At 37.2% G+C, this 21,433-nt stretch overlaps 2 protein-coding genes and 1 pseudogene across 3 annotated transcripts; all 3 read right to left on the bottom strand.

Annotated features, from left to right (window-relative positions):
- Positions 1-229: 229 nt before the first annotated feature.
- LOC113303411 (uncharacterized membrane protein YuiD-like) lies at positions 230-2,611 on the bottom strand. The gene is made up of 5 exons (XM_026552445.1): positions 2,341-2,611; positions 2,003-2,159; positions 1,417-1,467; positions 843-935; positions 230-555 (listed from the first exon to the last, which is right to left on the bottom strand). The coding sequence occupies exons 1-5, from the start codon at positions 2,457-2,459 to the stop codon at positions 496-498; spliced, it is 480 nt and encodes a 159-aa protein (XP_026408230.1). The 5' UTR covers positions 2,460-2,611; the 3' UTR covers positions 230-495.
- Positions 2,612-2,677: 66 nt separating this feature from the next.
- On the bottom strand, positions 2,678-8,808 carry LOC113303400 (annotated as a pseudogene).
- Positions 8,809-15,157: 6,349 nt separating this feature from the next.
- Positions 15,158-20,770, bottom strand: LOC113303421 (lysine-specific demethylase JMJ25-like). Of its 2 annotated transcripts, none has more exons than XM_026552454.1 (13): positions 20,343-20,770; positions 19,143-19,683; positions 18,909-19,039; positions 18,659-18,758; positions 18,449-18,581; positions 18,301-18,364; positions 17,503-18,208; positions 16,945-17,274; positions 16,232-16,579; positions 16,074-16,146; positions 15,852-15,937; positions 15,621-15,740; positions 15,158-15,518 (listed from the first exon to the last, which is right to left on the bottom strand). In XM_026552454.1, exons 2-13 carry the CDS (start codon positions 19,677-19,679, stop codon positions 15,450-15,452), a joined length of 2,697 nt encoding a protein of 898 aa, XP_026408239.1. In that variant the 5' UTR covers positions 19,680-19,683; positions 20,343-20,770; the 3' UTR covers positions 15,158-15,449. The 2 variants fall into 2 exon arrangements, with proteins under 2 accessions (XP_026408239.1, XP_026408244.1); XM_026552459.1 differs by lacking the exon at positions 20,343-20,770 and adding an exon at positions 19,987-20,178.
- Positions 20,771-21,433: the final 663 nt, after the last annotated feature.

Consider the following 21,433-nt stretch of genomic DNA (forward strand, 5'->3'; position numbering starts at 1 on the left):
ATCAACCTCGACCACTATTATGTTGTCAAAATGGAAGTTTCAAGTCAAAAAACAAACCTGCAGTAGGGTCAAGAGTGTTGTGCTCACACGAAACTGCCGTTTTTGGAGGAATATACAAGTTGGAAATCCCTTTGATTCCATACGTCTCTATCTTTTTTTCTTGACAAGCCGACTTTTTGACAACAATTTCTACCTAAGATGGCTTCGTATAGTTTGAACATTTTATAAGTCTCCTTGAAACACACAAAATATAGATAAGATGTAGGACCGTTGGAAGGATGAAAATAGTGTAGTTGTTTACATCATTTGCCTTCCAATGGAAGTTGCAAGATGTTGTATTCATTCTTTCCCAAGTACAAAATAAGACAAACCAGTGTACAAAGGCTTACCTTGCACAAGGCAATCCAGAATTGGACCTTACGTCTCGAAGGCAGACATTTGACAGCTTGTAACTCATAAGGAGAGGTTTAAGAGGAGATCAAACGAAAATAATATCTAAGCAGACCTTCTCATGATATAGGACACTATACATCCCAAGATGGCACCTGCAATCACCTACACCAGAAACACCCCCAAGCAAGTAATGTTTACAAGCAATTCTTAAATACCATACTACAGAATTCATGAATTGTGCTGGAACAGGCTACCAGCAACTTCAAAGGACTAACTTTTTTGTTATTCAAAGACAAGATTAGGATATTTTTGGAACTTAAAATCCAGTTATTGATGAGTGAGTAAAACACTACAGCGGGATGATATTACGCAAACAAAATGATCCATGGACAAAAGATCTTTTATGATGATAACGTATCTTTTTGTAACTTAATAACTTGCAAACACACCTGACAAGGAGTATGACCAAGCGAGTCACGTAGAGGGCTGATGTTGGATAACTGGTGCTGTGGTGGTAGCTCACATACTATTTGGTTTAGCAACTGCAATAACCATTCAAAATCAATACCCTTAGAACGACTAACAAAATAGTGCAAGTGTTCACACAATCAGAGTCGAGAAAAGCAAGCTGATTGGTCATTTTCACTACATTAAGCAACATATGAAACCATATAGAGTTCCCGAGGAAGAAACCAGTACATATGGATCCTATCGACCACATAAATTTGTTCAGGGCTGGTTAAAGAAATAGCAGGGGTGTTCCAATTAACCACACATAGAGCTTTCTATTTTACCTACTCAGATGATTGACGAGTCTATCTTAGTGGCCATCCTAAGGAAAAAGATTAAATGGAGGTGATATAGGATTAATGATTGACCCAACAAACATGAAAACTGCCTCAAAGTACAAAGAGGGGACCTTTAGTTTTGGCTCATTGAACCTGCAATTCGCCAGAACCAAGAAAACTAAATAACCAAACACATTGCAAACTATCATATTTGGGCTCCCAGTAGAAATCTTACTTCAGCTTGCATACCTGCATGTAGTCTAACTCCAGAGGCGTCGCACATAACCTGTTGGCATTCCAAACAAATTATATTCAACTGTAAGAACTCAAATACAAGCGAAAAAGAGGAACATTTATTCAGGCATGGGATAAGAAACAAATGCAACATATCCCTGTGAACAATGCAACTTGATCTCAGAGCTGCGAGACATCACTTTTCCAAGAAATTATTGATTGTTGGCCCTTCTTAACCAGGGTTAATCAATCAAGCCAACTCACACTCTTTGTATCTTTAAAATGCATTTGGACATTCTCTCTATAAGCTGTTTTTCTATTGGTGCACAATGGTAACACCTTGAAAGTAATCAATTAATGAACAATTCAATAACATGTAAATCACCATCCCTCACATCCGGAGGGTCATCGTCTAAGGGTGACAACTACCAAAGTCTGATTTATTAATTTTTTGGAAAGGAGCTGCCAACATCTGCTCCTTTTCTCATTTGAATGCTGATATAATTAAGAATATACATATGAAACATGTGCACCTAAAACAAGAGAAAACAAGTTACATTCTAGGTTGAAGTTAATGAATCACTTACAACAGCAGCAAAAACCACAGCAAGGGGAAATAAAGATCCTCCGATCCCATCTTGAAACCCAATAGCAGTAGCAAGGGCTGTCACAGCTGCCGAATGTGATGAAGGCATTCCGCCAGAATCAAACAGCTTTTTAGATGTCCATCTCTTCTCCTTATACCTGCAGTCTTTAAGTTAATTAAAATTTATTGAAAAATTAGGCCCCATTATGGTGAATAGTTGGAAAAGACTAAACAGTTTGCGTCCTTAACCTAACATTACAAAAGGGTATCTACTGTTAAAGGCATAAAGCATCAGTGTAATCATCAGAAATAACTTCGTTAAGGATTGTGTTTACAAACCAGGTAGTGAAGATTTTGAGGAATTGAGCCAGAAAACCAGCTAGCAATGCAGAAAGAATAGGAAGATTGTCGAACGGTATAGTTGTTGATGGCGCCATCGCATCCCCTGTTGTCATCATTCATTTGTTTTCTCTTCACCCAATCGGTAGATTTCCTTCTCAAATGGGTTTTTCAAGCTGCCGCAAAATCTTCACCTACTCTTCCAAACTTTCAACAGCTAGTCGATGCTTACGTGTCAAACGCCAACAAACTGGTAGTAGGACCCAGCAAGTTTCTAAATTTGATCCGAGGGCTGCGAGAGAACTTAAAAGTTGGAGTTGTTAAAGAAGTAATATTGCTGTAAAACATGGACCTGATTATGGCTGGCATTCATATTCACCAAAATTGGATTTGGTCTTTTTGTACACCTTAACATCTACATTCTCTTACAGATGCTACAAAAATACAGTGAAACTATTTTACAGAGGCTCAAATGCTCTAGATACAGACTGAGACCACCATTTACTATGACTTGCTAACCGCGACATCTTGCCGATCCAGAATAACATTCAATATTTTGCCAGGAACATATATTCTCTTTTTGATGGTCTTTCCTACTAAATATTTGGAAAGTTTTTCATCTGATGATGCTAAATTCAATGCGTCTTCCTCTGTACATGTTTTGTCGATCTCTATGGTACCCCTTGTCTTCCCATTGATCTGAACTGGTAGAATTATAGTTGAAGCTTTCAAGTACTCGGGGTTGGCCTGCATTTTTGACACATCAACATCACATGGGTTTACAAACAGCTACATACTTATTACAAACCCAACAGCAGAAATCTAATGATGCATTTATGATGTTGCCAGATTTATGAAGATTAAGGAAGAAAGCAAGAACTGTTATTACTCTGGAACGATGACGATGCATACCTTTGGAAAGCTCTCGTATGTTACGGAATTTGTATGTCCAAGCCGAGACCAAAGCTCCTCGGCCATGTGAGGTGCGTATGGAGAAAGTAACAGAACAAATCCTTCGATGATAGATAGTGGATGTTTATCCCACTGATAACACGATAAATGCCAGGGAAAATAAAAATTATAGTTACATTTGTAATCTAAGCTAAGGTAGTAAGTATTAAAATATAGAACCTTGTATGCAGCATTAAGGAATTCCATCATTGCAGAAATGCCAGTGTTGAATCTTGTTGCTTCAATTTCTTCTGTTACCTGCACATTCAAATCAGAGCCAACCAGTCATTGAGAATAAACAAATAGATCTATTGAAAAGATAACAAACCTATGCATAAATTACTGGGGCAGCTGACCTTAGCAATGCATTTGTGTAGCGCACGTAGTTGTTCCGAAGTAGGCTCATCATCGATTGTTACTGTCCCATCTCTGAATGATCCATTAGGCAAAGGTGGACCAACAATTAATCTCCAGGTCCTTCCCAGAGATCGATGGACACCTTCAATTCCACCAGTACTCCAGGTTTTCGAGTCTCTAAGAAAGCAATGTAATGTAACAGTGAGCGACAAACAAGTGAAATTCCACGAGAAGATAAAGCTGGAACATGGATTAGCAGTAGTAATCACCAAAAAACTACCTTAATGGTCCCATGAACATCTCATAGAGGCGAAGTGAATCTGCACCATATTCAGTTACGACATCATCTGGATTAATTACATTTCCCCTACTCTTACTCATCTTATGAGCTCTTGATGTCAAGCGGATGGTTGGATTATCTTTTAGTACAAAGTAATCGCCAGATTTAATGACCTACACTAAGGGCAGTACATTCCCCAGTAAGCTAATTGATATAATAGTGGGAGAAAGAGAGAGTAATCAACCCTAATAAACTGACCTTTTCTTCTGATACTCTTTCTTGACTAAGTTCAGATAAGAGAGTAACCGAGTCCACAGATATTAGTTTTTCTTCTGAATCTCTGTAAGCTGTATATTCAACCTGTTGCTTGAATCGTTAGATAATTGTAATGATGGGACTTCATCAATCTGGGACGATAGCAACTTTATTTACCTCCCCAAGTATGAGTCCCTGGTTTATGAGACATTGGAAGGGTTCCTTGGTGGACACAACACCTATGTCAAAGAGCACCTGGATGACAAAAACTCCTTTTAACAGAGATTCAGCAGTCAAATAACTGAACCGGAACAATCTGATTAATACTACAAACACAAATAAATAACTGAAACTCGTGTCTTCATGGTTACTTCACCATATATTTATCTCCAAAGTACCACAAAATTAAGATGACAAACCTTGTGCCAGAACCGAGCGTAAAGTAAGTGTAGGACAGAATGCTCAGCACCACCAACATAAACATCAACTGGACCCCAGTACCTACATTAAGAACCTCTTATAAGCTGTTTTGATACTGATTTGTAGCTTCCCTAGCATATATATCCTTTTTGATCATTTGAAAGAAAGCATGTGTGTGGTGGTTGCTGCACTTACTTTTCCTTTTTCTTGTCAACCAACGCATCAGTATTTTTTGGGTCCATGAATCTCAAGTAGTACCTAGAGAAAAAAGTAGACATGCAGAACTTCAAAACCAATTTTAGAAGCTTCCCAGAATTATAAATCTGTTTGCAAACTATACAAAGATGTATACTATCTGATTTTTCAATTAAACAGTCGAACCTTTTTGCTTCAAGAAAATGACCATATGTTCAGTACAAACCTGAACCAGGTTAATACTGTTATTATACATGTGGTTCCCAGTGAAATGAGTTTGGTAATATTTGGAATTTTGACAATTTACCAGATCCCAACTAAAAAAAATATGTGTGTTGCTTTTTGCTAGTTTGCTTTCAAGTTAACTTAACTGCTGGAACTAAACAAACTATATACGTATAAGACGTAGGTAATCTATATTGTCAATTACTGGAAGAATGGCCTCCTTTTTTGTAAAAACAATAGCAAAAGTGACACTGATTAATTTAGTAGTTCACACTGAACTTTCACTACCTTGTTTTATTTACAGACCATCCCACTGTGGTCGATTCTATAGGAATAAAAATTGACATTAACAACAACAAAAGAACAATAACAAGCACGATAATAACAACAGAAAGAAATGTATGAATATACCAGCACGAACCAGCCCATTGTGGCTGGTAATTGTCTCTCGTCTTGCAGGTTTTCCAGATGTAAGATCTGTGGTTTTAACCTGATATCGAGACAAATTTCTAACAGTTGGATTGGTAATACTTCGGGCATAATTTGCACAGGACTGTCACAATGAGTAATATAGGGATGAAAGCATTGCATACCCAAGACACTGCCTTCGCTAGTGGTGGCTCCCCTGTTCCAGTGGGTGTGAAATCATCCAACTCAGGTAGTATAACTGGCAGTTCACTTTCATGAACCGGTACTATTTCATCAGTATCATCCAAGAAAACCACTGGAAACGGCTCTCCCCAGTAACGTTGCCAAGCAAATAGCCAATCCCGCAGCTTGTAGTTCACCTAAATACCAAGAAGTTCAAGAAGGATGTAGCTTAATGTATACAAGAGGAAGCAACATGGTTCTAACTATCAGACAAGACTGAAACTCCACTACCTTTCTCTTCCCATGACCAGTACTCTCAGCCCAATTAATGACCGTGGAAGCTGCTTCTTTGCTATGCAAGCCATTGATATCAAGCTTGGATGCCAAACTGGATGAATTCATAACGATACCTTCTCCTGAATATGGCTCTCCAAGTTTACGATTATTTTCACCTTCTGGGTTCACAACCCAACAAATTGGTATATCATATTTCATTGCAAAATCATGGTCACGAGAATCATGTGCAGGTACAGCCATTATTGCTCCAGTACCATAACTGCAGAAGTGGATGATCTGGGTTAGCTTGTTATAAGGAAATTGACTGGTACATTCAATAAAAGCAAAGTAGCCAAAACTGTACTAGACAGTGGAAGAAGTAACAAAAATAAAAGAAAAAACAAAAGAAAAAAATCTTGTGGAGGACTCCGAATGGAGCACCACCATAAAATGCTCAAAAGCAAGTGGCAGCATTGCTACGTCAATAATCACCAGCACGATGACATGGAAAGACCAGACTACTAATGCACAGGCACATGCCCAGGTGGAGAAAGTGAGTAAAGAAAAGCATGGAACAAGTAAAAAGGATAAAACAAGGTAACCTTCCCAGAACATAATCAGCAACCCAGATTGGAATAGCTTCCCCGTTAACTGGATTTCGAGCATAAGTACCAGTAAAAACACCTGTTTTTTCCTTCTGAAGTTCAGTCCTCTCAAGATCACTCTTTCTTGATGCAAGTTCACTGTATTCCTCCACCTGCAGTCACGGATTAGTACCTCTAAGAATATGTAATGAATGAACTGGATGCAAAAGCTAATGAACATACACATTTTTTCTGCCCCTCAGATATCAGCAATGACAGGAGAGGATGTTCAGGAGCTACAACAAGATATCTGTAGGCAAAGACAGTAAAGGAAATCGTAGATCACGCATTAGTCTTGGTAGCAGTAAGATAGGATTTCTATCAAAACTAGAAAGGAATCTTCCTTACGTTGCTCCGAATATGGTATCTGGTCTGGTTGTATATATAGTGATTGATATTTCCTGCTCCTGACCTTCGTGATCAAGTACATAGAATCCCATCTCAGCCCCTTCTGACCTTCCAATCCAGTTCCGTTGCATTTCCTTTATGCTTTCAGGCCAGTCAAGGTCATTCAAGTCTTCAAGAAGACGATCGGCATATGCAGTAATTTTGAGCATCCATTGGCGCATTGGCTGCTTGTAAATGTATGGGATTAAATTTGGCATAACTTGGATAAAATGAAAGACAGAAACCCCATTATCACTATTGATAATACCTTTTTTATAACTGGGTGACCACCACGTTCACTAACCCCATCCACTACTTCCTCATTTGCTAACACAGTACCTAGTGCGGGACACCAATTAACAGGCACTTCGGCCTGAAAATAAGGAAATGAGGCATGGGTCACCAGAGATTTTTTTTTATTGAAATCACTAAACAAAAAATAAATTTTAAGACACAAACTATAATGCCAACAAGAACAATCACGGACCTGGTATGCTAGTCCTTTCTTGAATAGTTGAAGAAAAATCCACTGCGTCCATTTATAATATTCTGGTTCAGTGGTCAAGATTTCACGATCCCAATCATATGAGAAGCCCAACGACTTGAGCTGCAAAACGAATGAGCAAATCAGCAAGAGAAAAAAGAAGTTCAGACCTAGGGAGGAAACAATCACTAGATGTTAATTACGAAACATATGTCAAGAGGTAGCATAACAGCAAGTAACTCATGAAATCATAAAATACACAAATCTTAAATGACCTGAGCACGGAAGCGTCCAATGTTCTTCAGTGTGGTGGTTTTAGGATGGGTTCCTGTCTTTATACACAATTAAACCACAACCATTCATAATGCTTTAAATTACACAAAAATTATACAAACATGACACACTAAGAAAAATAAAATGCAACCATACCTCAATTGCATATTGCTCAGCTGGTAATCCAAATGCATCCCAACCCATTGGATGCAAAACATTAAAACCTTGCATCCGTTTATATCGAGCCAGAATGTCAGTAGCAGTATATCCAAGAGGGTGACCCACATGCAATCCAGCTCCACTGCATAAGTTTTCCAAATAATAGATCATAAAACCACAATATTTTCACACCCCACAACTTATACTTACACAATTCGAACTACTTCGATCCTTCCATTCACAAAATTACATCACATTCTGAAACCTAGAGTTCTTTTTACTACAATTCACCAAAAAGAGTGAACTTCTTCGAGATGTGGTGATAAAACCAGATAAACCCCATCAAAATAAGCAATTCTAGACAAAATTTGACATAATTCAATCATACCACTGGAGAAAGCTCCAGAATAAACCAAATTTTGTAACCCATCTCTTGTTACTGCCAGAAGTCACTAAAAGGAAGGGAACTTTGAAAACGAGCAACTAATCTTAGCCAAGAAAATGGATGTTATTAGATTGAGAAAATAAGAAAATACCTGGGATATGGGAACATATCTAAGATATAGTACTTGGGTTTAGAAGTATCAATTTCATCAGGAGTTTTAAACGTATGATTTTCTTCCCAATAGCTTTGCCAATTCGGCTCAATTTCATGAAATGGGTACGCCTTTTTCAACTGTTGATGTTGTGATTCTTCTTTTTGCTCCTGATTTTTGACTTCATTACCATTCTTGATTGTTGCCTTTGTAGTGAAAGTAGTTCTTGAACTTCCATTTGAGAGATTAAAATTGGAATAGCTTTTAGTGGTTGTGAGCAACGGTTTATTTCGAGGAAAGAAGAGAAAAGGTGTATTGAGTGTCAGCGAAGAAGGTACAATCACATGAGCTTGCATTTGTGTTACCAAATTTATTTGCATTTCCTTTCAGTAGCTGCATAAGGGAAGAAGACGAAGAAGAAAGGAGTGGGGAGAAGATAAGGCTATAAGAAAAACAAGGTAATTTTGACGGGCTAAGATTGAGGCCCTCGTGAAAATGATAAGGGAAACTTAGGCGCAGACCCAAAAGAAATAATATTCTCATTGTCAGGTCCACAATTAATTTTAGGTACCGTGACACTCAAAATTATCCAAAATTATTAAGAATCAATAAATAACTCGTTATACATACTATTTTTTCAGGAATAACTCGTTATGCATACTATTTTTTCAGGGGTATAACTGTAAAGAAAACTTGGATATAACATATCTAAAAATCCGCGCCTTGGAATTTAACAAATTTTATATCGTTGGAAATCCTTTTAAGAAAGCTACGCAACGAGTACAAACAACAATATCAAATTTTTGTTTTTCACGAAAAAGTTGAAGGTGATCATCATTTTAGGCAAAATTTTCGAAAACTGTCTACATATCCATTATGCAACCACCAAAAAAGATGCATAACACATTCTGCAGACGCATAACGAATTATCCAACCATTTTCTCGAATGCATAACAAATTATGCATCTGCATTACAAAGTTATGCATCTATAACAAGTTATGTAACCATTGTTTTAGTTGATTTTAATGCGTACATAAAAAATGGATGAATAATGCAGTATGCATCCATATTTACGGATGCATATCAAGTTATGCATCTATTTTCTCGATGCATAAAAGATTGTGCAACAATTTTCTCGACGCATAATGCATTATGCAGTTATATTTTCGGATACATAACAGGTTATGCATCTATTTTCACGACTGCATAACATGTTATGTAGATATTATTGTAGGTGCATGACAAGTTATGCAGCCTTATTTTTTGTTGGTTTCAATACTAAGAAAAAAGTAGTTGCATAACGTGTTATGCAACCGTTTTCTGGACTGCATAACAAGTTATGCAAAAAAAAACAAAAAAGCTGCAGAACGTGTTATGCAACCAATTTCGAGAATGCATAACAAGTTATGCAACAAATTTTATAGATGCATAACCTGTTATACATCAACCTACATCTGTCTCGAGTATCTTTACACACATATTTACCATCGAACATATTTTCCAAACTAACGGAAACATAGTACCTAGTTGCAGGCTTCTCGATGATCAACATCATCACTTTCCTGTCTCCCTCTTCATCGCACTAACACAATCAGGTAAGCCCATGCCTTCTAACCCCACTGGAATTGTTGTAACTTTATCTCTTTCATCAATTACTCGAACACCAGCAACAATAACTCAATCCCAGTCCTTGGTTAGCAGCTGAAACATCATCTAAAACAAGTTGTTAACCCTTAGAAGGAAGCCAGTAGCAGCATACATCTTTCACTTCCATAGCTCAACCAAATCACCACAGTTTCAGACCTCAGCTCCTATCTCTTCCATGAACATCATATCACCAACACAGACCCATAACAACACACGTTCTACAGCTGAAAATTAGCTCAACAACTTGCAGTATCTCCTCCTAACCAAACCAGTTCAGTCTGCGAAAATCATCCCACCAGAAACCATGTAAAACATACCACCAGCACCATTGCAGCAGCAACCATTGTAGACAAACTCAACTAGCATCAGATGAGCTTGAAGGTCTTTTCTCGAACGTGTTGTGTGCCTAAACTGGTAACTGCAATTCCTCATCCATTCACAACCCATAAACACACTCCATTCAATCCCCATTATCAACAGCAACATCATTATCTTCCCTGGTTCAATTAGTCTTCAGAAATCATTCATAAACCCTTGAAATACACACACAAAAAATGGACAACAACAGCTGCACTTCCACCTGAATTTCAGCTCAAAATCTCGCCTGAACCACACATCTGACCTTGTCATTCCTTCCATGTCTTGACTGCTCTAAAGCCCCATCAACACAGTCCATCAGATACGGCAACCACAACCCAATTTCAGTTGGAATTTCAGGCCAATATGTAACTCAAATCAACCCCAATCTTTGCCAATAACTACCTCAACAAACGTAACTCATTTCCTTCTCTTGGTTGGTTCCGAGTGAAGCTGCTGATCTCTGCTTAATACCCATCTCGATCTCTGGCAGGAAATTCCGAGTTAAATTATCATTTGTTGTTTTTCTCCAAGGAATTTCTTCAAATACCTTCACTGTGTTCATGTTCTTTTTCTGCTTCGTTTACCATTTGCTGGCATAATTGAGAACTCTAAATTTGAATCAATTCTCTCGACCTAATTCTCTGGACCCTAATTTTCTTCTTCGATTTTACCATCAATTTATCACAAAATCTGAATCAACTTGAGTGATAACCAATACCCACTCTTCCTAATCGACCACAACTCATCGGGAATTCACGGTAGAATGGAGAGGACGAAGAAAAGGAATTGAAGAAGAAGAAAAAGAAGAAAAAAAACGAACGAAATAGAATTTTATAAAATATGGGTTTGAGAATAATTTTTTTCTAGAAAATGGGTGCGCACTTTCAAATTTCTGGGCGTGGGTTTTACAGTAGGAAAGATCCAAGGAATGGGTCTCCCTGTAGTTTTCACAAATGATAACGGATAGAGAGCGGGAAGAGCCGGACAGGGAGCGAGGCCGTAATCTTCATCTGGGCTTCCAACTCTAGTCAACGATGAACCTAGGCTCAACAATGGGAGCACGACTTCTTGAGCGCTTCTTGAGTAGATGTCGTTTACATAATACGGCAATTCAGGTTGTGAATTCACACGTATCTCCTACGAGAAATATGTGGGATGATTTATGAAAGGAAAGTAAAGATATTGCCGTGTATGATGTTTCGGAACTTATTTATACCTAATTGGCGAATGAATTCGAAACTAGTCCTCTAAACCCTAATTTACTTATGGTTTTTTTTTTAATTATTGCCTTGAAATTAGGGGGTGAATGGTGGTTTCCTGACTTTCCTATTCCACACGTTTTTTATCTCTATAAATATGTAGTCCATTATTGATTGTGGATCTTAATGTTTTAGGTTTTGATCTTGTTCATAAGAGATGTTTTTGCAAGAATCTTCAAAGCTAATTTTACTCCCATCATAGATCTATGTGAGTTTCAAGTGATCTACATGGACATGAAGATCTTTTAGGTTGTGTTTTTGTATTGGGTATTTCTATCACTATCTTAATGTTATTTTTGTCGTTATCGGATGATGTGGAGATGATTTTAATTTTTTATGGCGTAATGTTGCGAGATTTAATAAAGATTTTTTGAGACTTCGCCGGAAAGTTTTTCCTAAACAAGCGATTTGTATTCTAGAAGACAATTTTGATTCTTTTATCGTGTAACCTTGGGCGATTCTGTAGAGATTTTTTGAAACTTCGCCGAAAAGTTTTTTTCATCAACAAACGATCGGTAATCCCGATCCGTAATCCATTGATTAAAGTTGATGCTGCAAATTACTTGTTTGATTAAGGTATGTTTGTTAAACTTAATCCGTGTTAATATTTTCATTAAGGGAGATTTTATATTTAAGATTTTTTTGATATGGTTATTCTATTTTCGTCTGCGTGTTGCTTTGACTACAAGTTGAGATATTTTTTCGCCAATAAGGCGAAATAAATTAAAGATTAGTAAAATAACACCCAATATAGGAAAAATATAGAGTGAAGTTGTTGTTTTCGTCCCTACTCGTCGTATTTGGGTTGGTATTGCTACCGCACATGACTTTGAGAGTCGGCAAGAAAGATAAAATTACAATGTGGAATTCAGCTGGTAAAATATTTAGTATCTTTTTATCTTGCATATGTCATTGAAATTTCTTCAAACTCCCATTTCTGAAGGTCATTAGCAGCGCGTATGGATACCAGAAGTAAAACTATTTTGCTTCACAAAAAGTTGACTTTTCTACTTTTAGAAGTCGTTCTGAAATGATATTGTCAAACTGACTTCTGACTTTTCAACTTCAAGGAGTCGAAAAGAAAATTCTGAGTGTACATTGAAACACCTTATAGGTAACTTCTTTACCTTCCTCAAGCAAGACCAGATGGAAGTGGTTTTTCTTCTTCTGATGAAAACATAACAGCATGTTTGGTTGGAGAGAAGTGAATTACTTTCCCAGGAATAGGCAGGGAATATCAATATAATTCCCCAAAACTAAGGGAATTTAAAATCCATGAGTATGGTGGATTTAGGATTCTCCCTCTCCATGAATATGATTCTTAGTAATGGGATTCCCTTCTCAATATCCAAACACACTGTAGCAATAGAAATTGTTTCTGCATAAAAACATTTTTCTGAAATCTTGTACCTCCCTTTGAAGAAGTCAAATCCCGTTTTACTCATAATAATTAATAACTGTCCGGTCAAAGGGGAGGGGACCAGTGGGTAGAGGAAATAATAGGAACTCGTGGTAGGCATCTCTCTAAGATAATAGTAATTGGAATGCTTTCCTTAAAGAAAACCTAATGATATTTTTATGGTAGAAATCTTTTCACAAAGTTAAATATCAATTAGATAAGAAATATTGTGTTAAAAAATTGTTTAAGTTTTATTGCTCTACTAGAAGACATTTGCAGAAAATTTACTGCTCTATTAAAAAACCATCTGCATTCAATATTATGTCAGTTTAAAACACTAAATAACTTTACTGCTTTGTTAGATAGGCATATGTTGAAAAAGTTCAATATCACATAGAATTAGCATATCAAGATTAAAGATTTTAGATTTTCTTGGGATACTCGCAAAATCATTTGCAGAAAATTTATTGCTCTATTAAAAAATCATTTGCATTCATCTTACGTCAGTTTAAAACACTAAATAACTTTACTGCTTTGTTAGATAGGCATCTGTTGAAAAAGTTCAGTATTACATCAAATTAGCATATCAAAATTAAAAGATTTTAGATTTTCTTGAGATACTCACAAAACAGTTTCAATTATTCATAAAGATATCTATACTAACAGCTATATCGTACTGCTAGAGGCATTGGCTAAGAGCAAGGGTTATCGGAAAGAGTGTTTTAACACTCCGTCTCTTTCGAAACCAATGAGAGGCCGGATGAAGGAGTATATTTCCCACTATGGGACAGAGTGTGTGATAAGAGTGTATTTTTTATTTTATTTTGGTTTTCTAGTGGGTTTTTTGGTGAAGCGGTTGATGATCAGCCGTTTGTGCTTGAACGACGTTTGTTCATCCACACTCCTTCGGATGAAGGAGTGTTTGATAGACTTTTGGGGAAAGGCCCTCCGCTTTCTCCAAATTTACCCAATTTTTGTTAGCTATTGCTTTAAGGAATAACAAATTTTCAACAATTTTATCAAATTTGACCTAAGTTAGGATGCCAAGTTTAGATGTACAAATACACATGAAACTAGCCTATTTTTTGTGACGGAGGTGGTAGAAACTAAGAGGGTTTCACTGTCTATTACAGTGGTAATAATACAGTGGTAATGCTAGAGAGAAATAGGAGAATATTCTTTATCAGTGCGCCAAGAACCACCTTAAAAAAATCTCTTATTTTTATGCTAGGAAACAAGCCTGGTATATTCAGTAGCACGTCTTAGGAAGAGTGGCAAGTTCCAAAAAGTATAATAATTCAACCGCCATAGGTGTCTTAATACTTCGCATGCTGGCGTGGAGCCTATTGCGTTTAAAAGCTGAAGCTCTAAATTATAGAGATGCGTAACCTGTTGGAGGTGAGTTGAGGTTCACATGAACAAGATCTATCCATGTTAGAAGCTGTGAGTACGATGCCAAGAGTTTTCTAGCATTTTCGTCTGTAATTCTTCTTCTCCACCTGTAGTCTATAGAAGAGTAAGAGTAACTTTGGGATGGCAATGGATCATGGTGAAATTCCACAGTTCTGACTATGTAATAAGCCAAAAATGAGAAGTCATTTAGCGATTTGATGCATGTGTGATCATAGTCTTTCGTTTTGGGATAGGGTACACGGGTTTAAGGATAATCCCTGTTTTATTCGACTTGCTTAGTTCAACTCCAAACACACGGTCTTTGAAATGCTAATACATGTTTTTCTTTGACAGGCAAAAGGACTTTTACCACTGCAGTACAGTGACATCTATATGTTAACTGGGGTATTTTTCTCTCTTAATTTCTTGAAGACACATTATGCAAAGCTCTCGAAAACCTCCGTTTCAACTCTCAAGAGCTTGCTAGTGGTTCAAAAGAAGATGCACGTCTTCAATCATACTTCAATATTTCAATTGATATTCAGGCATAAGCATTGAGGTATGTTCAAACTGTTCCCACTTGGACTGAATTTATTTTTGAATTCTCCATGTTCACCTTGCTAACTAGAAAGCAGCCAAAACCCTTCCGTTTAACTAGAATGATTGTTTAAACTGCACTGCACTGGACAGCATATATTTAGATATTGGAAGTTTGAAACATGAGTCACATAACCATATGAATGATGCTAGGAGTGAAATACATCGTTGGTTAAGAAGCGGCAGCACAATCCTGTCAGTTCTGAGAGGTTTTTGTATAAACTTCTATGGAACTATGCATGGTGTTCAAGGGATGTATACTATATTATATACAAATGTCAATTACAATGCTCTTGAACTGTTTTCCCGCATTAAAATGAGAACTGAAAAATTGATCTGGCTGGGAGCAGCACTCACTAGAACTGGGGGGATACCTTTTGTATATAATTAGGTTTTGCCTCTAGATGTACTCCTACTTCATTCAAGACGCCACCAGGTCTTCTAAATCCTTCACTGCTTGGTTGATAGCGTGAAGTGTGATTTTCTTAATCTGTTCAGAAAAAAGAATTCATTGAGCATGATTTGACACACAACAAAATAAAAGATAGATACTCTTTTGTTCATGGTTTAGAAATTCAAACTCACACTATACCTCAAGCTTATCTTCCCTAGCTCTGTGATTCTTGGGAAGTTTCCGAAATTCCTCCATCAATCGAAAGCATTCACCAATGTTTTCGGGAGAGACAAAATCGAGTGCAACCTTTGTACATGACTGCCAAAAGATGGAACACGAAGACAGATGAAAAGATAATACACATCACAAGGGTACTAGGAAAGGAAAGGAAACCTACTCAAAACTGTTGAAGAAGAAACAAAATAATACCTTAAGATTTCTGACTTGATGTGGACACCCAGCAGGAATAAAGACTGCCTCACCTCTTTTTTGCTCAAATGTCCATGGTTCAATGCCTAAAAGAAAAGTTAAATTTGATGATAGATTAGAGTTAAAGTTGCACTTTTGAGTACCGAGAAATGTAGAGGAACTCTTGCTACGAAGAAAACTGTTAAGACAGCAGCAAAGCATTAATAGATCACTAGAACGTACCGAATTCCTCCTTAAGCCTTCTTTTATGCTCAATAGTCAAATAGAACGTTTGATCGTGAATGGGATGAACTACCTGTGACATTTTAGACAGCCGTTCAGATTAACAACTTCCGCTGTATGAGTGAACAATATAAGGCATTCACTTATATAACAATTACCTTCTCAACTGGAGAACAATAGGTGTGTCTGAATTCTTTAGAGTGATTTCTAAGGTATCTTTGGAGTTTGGTAACATCTTCTCTCCGAAAAATATCCCATAGAGCACTACCTGATTCCTCTTCAGGTGGACCGAAGCCTGGGAAAGTTGGATCTGCAATATCATTATCATCATCAAGTGGTCTATTAGTTTCAGCTGCGATGTTACGATGTTGGTTTTCCTGATCCATTGGACTTGGACCTAGACGTTCCTTTGCATCCTGGGCTCTATGCTTCTTTTTCTGCATTTGCACTCTGGATCGTTGTTCCTCAGTCAGAACTACTTCTGATGTGTGTGTCAATATATTCACCTGCACCAGAAGAAAAAAAATTGAAGTTGAGCAAGCCCACACATAAATGCAGAAAAAGCACGTTTAGTATTAGTAAAACAATCAGCAACCCAATCCTAACCCGCACTGACATCTTTAGTACAAGTTGTTTTTTAGTATCAGTATTATAGCTGGTTGATAAACGCTTTTGCCAAACACAATAATACGATAGAGATGATAGTAAGTTAATTACTCCAGATAGTGACAAGGAAACGTGAACCACGGTATCTAATTTGCTGAGGAACACTTGTTGAAGGAGTATCTTAAGCGTAAGATGAGATGGTATATCGGTTACCGTATATAAGAACATATAAGAAACAGAAATAGATCTGATTATGTAAGCATACCGCATCAGACATGTCGCAGTGAAGCTTGGTAACAGAATCCCCTCTTCCAAGCTCCTCAGCAATCCCGTAAGCAATATATGTTTTAGGTCCCATATCTGGCTTTATACACTCATCTGGCAGCTTTACCACTAGATTAAGTAAACCATGGGTGGGATCCGTGTACTCTTGGAATGGTAGTGCAGTGATGAATTCATCGGAGTGACGGGGCAAGTAGTCCTCAAATTTAGCAGACGGGGGCCAGTCCTTCAGCTTAAGCATCTCAGGCCAGGAGTTTTTATATGCCCTACCAGCCGTATACCCTTTGAAAAATTGTTGAGCGCTAATTTGAACCTGCATTTCATTACCAAGAAGTCGTTAAATGTAATACAACAGTTTAGTTTATTCATCGAGGAAACAATTATCAAAAAGTCCAACAACAATAAGACATGAATTGAGCTAATTTGAACCTGCATTTCATTACCAAGAAGTCGTTAAATGTAATACAACAGTTTAGTTTATTCATCGAGGAAACAATTATCAAAAAGTCCAACAACAATAAGACATATGAATTGAGCTAACCTCGCAACCAGAAAGGCAGTCGATAACCTTCACTTCTTCCGACAATTCTGCGCCAGTTTCCATATCCACATTGCAAGACATTGCACGTAACATAACGTCTGGCTCCCAACTCAAACCAGTTGTCCTTGCAAGCACATTGCGAACGATTACTGGTTCCCCTTTAATCCAGTGTTTTTGGAAGTTGACCAGATCTTCCTCATTTAGTATATCCATTGAAGATGGACAAAATAAGAAATTGTCATCAGATTGTTCTCTAGAAGCTGCTCTTCGTAGCATCTCATTGTTGGTAGTAATAACGTTGTAATGGGTGAGAGACCGCTCATCCTCGTAATTTTTTGCTATTTCTTCGGCTTTGATTTTTAAATCCGGAATCCAACAGCTAGGAAAGATTCTCTTAAGCTCCAAAATTTGGTTACCACAACCACCCATTTCTTTTGGAGGACAAGGAATAGCTCCATTATCATGGGAATACCATTTAGTAAATGTCTCAACCTGATCCATGCATCTGCTGACATCAGATGACTCTGATAGAGGATCCCCTCCGTGCATATAGTCAAACCCTCGGTATGAGTAATTATATAATACTTCATCGGCACCACCTAAAAGGCTTCCTTTGCGAATCTCCCGGCAACAGCTAAGACACAGCTCATAAGTACAGTTCTGGCAGCTCCTATGTAGGTCAACAATTGAAGTTGCACAGTTGTTACTGCACCCAAGCAACAACAGATCATTAAACAAAAAGGGAAAAACAAAATCAGAAAATGGAATAATGACCCCAGGTAATGAAGAAAAACCTACCAGTAAACACGCTCGTCACTGTAAAATGGTGCCTCTGTCGGTTGTATTTCAGAAGAAGATATTCCTGTTCACGGAAGAAAAAAAAAATTAAGAATAACAAGATTTTTATACGGCAAAAGGTTGTGACTGTTTCTTTAGTAACTTCTACCTTGAATTCCAGCCTCAACCTCCATCTCCAAAGACTGCTCTTCATGAATTTGCTTCAGAAATGGAAGGAGAGAGTGGACCAAATACTGGGCATGCTGGATTTTTTTGGGTTTGACAACATCCCCTTGTGTGCTCTATAAATTGTAACCATAAGTTTAGCAGAAATACAAACAATACTAAATTACTTGCAGTGATGGAGTTGCCAACCTACCTTGAAAGCTCTATGTTTAATTAGGCATAAATTGCAGTTGCAATTTCCACGACAAAGTGGGCAAGACTCACGAATTTCCACCTCTGATAACTCAGGATACCTATTTCACAAGGAAAACAGGATACCACCATGAAGATCAAAGTATAAATATATGTGAGTAGAAAAATAATAGTGCACGATAGAAGAATTTCATACTAGAATCACAAACTCATAATCAGATAAAATTTGGTGATTTGGAAGAGGAACTTACCAATCCCTGATGCACTGGATACAGTATAGTGATTGTGGACACTTTTTGCATTGAACAACAGTTATTCTGTCATTTCTGTTACATTGATGACACCTCACTCGCTTCTTCTCCCCATTCTTATTTGTTGTACCCTGAAACAAGAAAGAAAAACCCTTCAATCATAAGAAGGATGATTACACTGTGAACAATTATTGAATGAAGCAAGGAAAATTATGCTGAAGAGTCATTTCTTGCCTTGGCTTTCCTCATGCTGCGGGTCTTCACGATATTTTCCTCATTTGCTGCTATGCTAGAGGAAGAAGAGGAAGAAACTGAAGTAGAAGTTAAACTTTCTGGGTCCGAATTTTTCTCTACTGAACATCTTGACCTTCTAGTTGTCCTTGTAACTTCCTCGCTATCAAAACTCAGTCGCACTCTTTTCTTCTTTGATGGAAGCTGCTCTTCTTCTGACTCATCAGAGAGAACCATTTTAAATTTTGCTCGTTTAAACCTTTGTCGCTCCGCCATTTTCTTTGGTGGAAGCTGCTCCTCTTCTGACTCATCAGAAAGAACCATTTTTGATACTCTTGCACTCCTTTGTCTACACGGTTCTTTCTTAGGAACATCAAAAACCGGTATTTCTCCAACTCTCTTTCTTTTCCTGTTTATGGAAGTTCTTTTTTGCGTCAGGGAGAATCCTTGAAGTCTTTTTGTTTCCATTGTAAAATTCCAACCAACTTCTGAAGTCTGTATTAAGCTCTGCATACTATTTGCCGGTGCAAGTATCGCCATTTATCTAGAGAAAGAAGAGAGGTACAACAAACATTAGGCAGAGTCATCATATTAGATTTAAGGAAATCCAATTAAGTTCTATCTTAATTTGACCACTCATATCCAGCTCTTAAAATCTAGTATCTAAAATCAAACCAAGAATGATCACATTGTCCATCGACACAATCATAACAGTCATAATTGCCAAAAATAATAATAATAATAATAATAATAATGGTGATGTAGAATCAGTTAGTAATCCATTTACAGTAATTACTGTCAATGTATCAAGTATTCAAGTTTGGATCAGAAATGTTTTGGTACTAACCTTATAATACGATTCAACTTATTCCTTTAAATCAAGTGATCAATGTCTGTTATTAGGTTAGAACAATTTAGACAGAGAAATTGATAATCTTCTTACATTAACCGAATTGAGCTATACCTATCAAGTTATTGTTACAGAATTAACTAATTGATCTCCCAAACCTATACTATGTGAGGACTTTCAAATTCTCATTCATCCAGGAAAGTAAAAAAAAAAAATACCAATTTCAGGATTCTCAGCTATAGAATTCAATCATACAGATCAATAAAACTTCAAAACTCATGATATTTAGTATGAGAACAATCTAGATAATAACAGAATCGGAATAAAATGGAATAGAGGAAAGAGATGATCACCTTCAGCAAACGTTGTTATCATGCATTGAGATGATCGGTATATATCATCAGAATGAGATAAGAAAAAAGAAGAAAGAATATTTATTTATAGATAGAAACAGAGGAAGATATTGGGAAAATTCTCTAAAAAGGAAATTCTGGAGGTAATTAAAGTCGCTAAGATTTTATGTGTGTTTTTAATTTGATTCTGTGTTAGTTTTCGAATTGGGAAACGTATTTATGTTTCTTCTTTACAATAAAGGTTGGTTGGACTCTTATTAACCTACGAGAATTGCGGATTACTACTCTTATCGTTTTTGTCTCCCTCTCCGGGAAGAGAGAAGAAGATGATCCAGTGGGACCTTTAACCATTTGAAGAAGAAAATACTGTGGATTATTTACAAACTTGTGGATTCCAGATATAGGAAACAGTTTCGGTTATATTGCTCCATTTTTTGTTCTTTCTGCCATTACAGTTTTGTGACTGTGTCACCGCGGCTTTTTATCTGGTGATGATTTATTTTACCACTGAAGGGGGTATGGGTATTAGTGGCAAGTTCACGTTTTTGGTGTGGACAAAAATGAAAGTTAATATGAGCGAACTAGCCAGTTCATCCAAGAAAAATTATTAAAAAAATACACCTATCCTTGACTTGAGACTTTTGAGTCTAATACGAAACCAGTCAAACTTGGTAGTCACACAGGATCCAACGACATTAATTTCTCTGAAGATTACAACACTACTAAAGGGCTATTACATGGGGTATATAATACCCCATGATTCATCAAATACAATTAGATTGGTATGCCATGAATCCACAATAAGATGAAATTGGAGCATAATAACAATCTTCGATTCAGAGTTGCACCGGGGGGCGAATATTGATTTCGAAGGTCGAAAGGCCTTCGGTCAATGCTTTCCATAAGAAAAGCTGTATTTTTGATGGGCACTGCAGTGTCCATAAGAACTCAGATGGAAGTAGAGGTGTCCGATGCAGTTGATCGAGATTGCTAGCCATGCCTTTATATCTTGATGCTGCGAAGAGCTGCCCGAGTGATATCCGTTTGCTCCTCTGCTTTTCGGCTTGATCCATAACTTCAAATTAATATTT

Source organism: Papaver somniferum, chromosome 1 (assembly GCF_003573695.1).
Source record: "Papaver somniferum cultivar HN1 chromosome 1, ASM357369v1, whole genome shotgun sequence".
Taxonomy (NCBI): domain Eukaryota; kingdom Viridiplantae; phylum Streptophyta; class Magnoliopsida; order Ranunculales; family Papaveraceae; genus Papaver; species Papaver somniferum.

Bases quoted from the DNA above. Each gene is read 5' to 3' on its own strand.
- LOC113303411 (XM_026552445.1), bottom strand. From the start codon at position 2,459: ATGATGACAACAGGGGATGCGATGGCGCCATCAACAACTATACCGTTC. The intron at 1,468-2,002 runs GTAAGTGATTCA...GAATGCCAACAG, and splicing joins CTGTGGTTTTTGCTGCTGTT to GTTATGTGCGACGCCTCTGG. The intron at 936-1,416 runs GTAAGATTTCTA...TGGTTATTGCAG, and splicing joins ATGCAGGTATGCAAGCTGAA to TTGCTAAACCAAATAGTATG.
- LOC113303421 (XM_026552454.1), bottom strand. From the start codon at position 19,679: ATGGCGATACTTGCACCGGCAAATAGTATGCAGAGCTTAATACAGACT. The intron at 18,365-18,448 runs GTAGAAGTTACT...TTCCGTGAACAG, and splicing joins GGTTGAGGCTGGAATTCAAG to GAATATCTTCTTCTGAAATA. The intron at 15,519-15,620 runs GTATAGTGTGAG...TTTTCTGAACAG, and splicing joins CTAGGGAAGATAAGCTTGAG to ATTAAGAAAATCACACTTCA.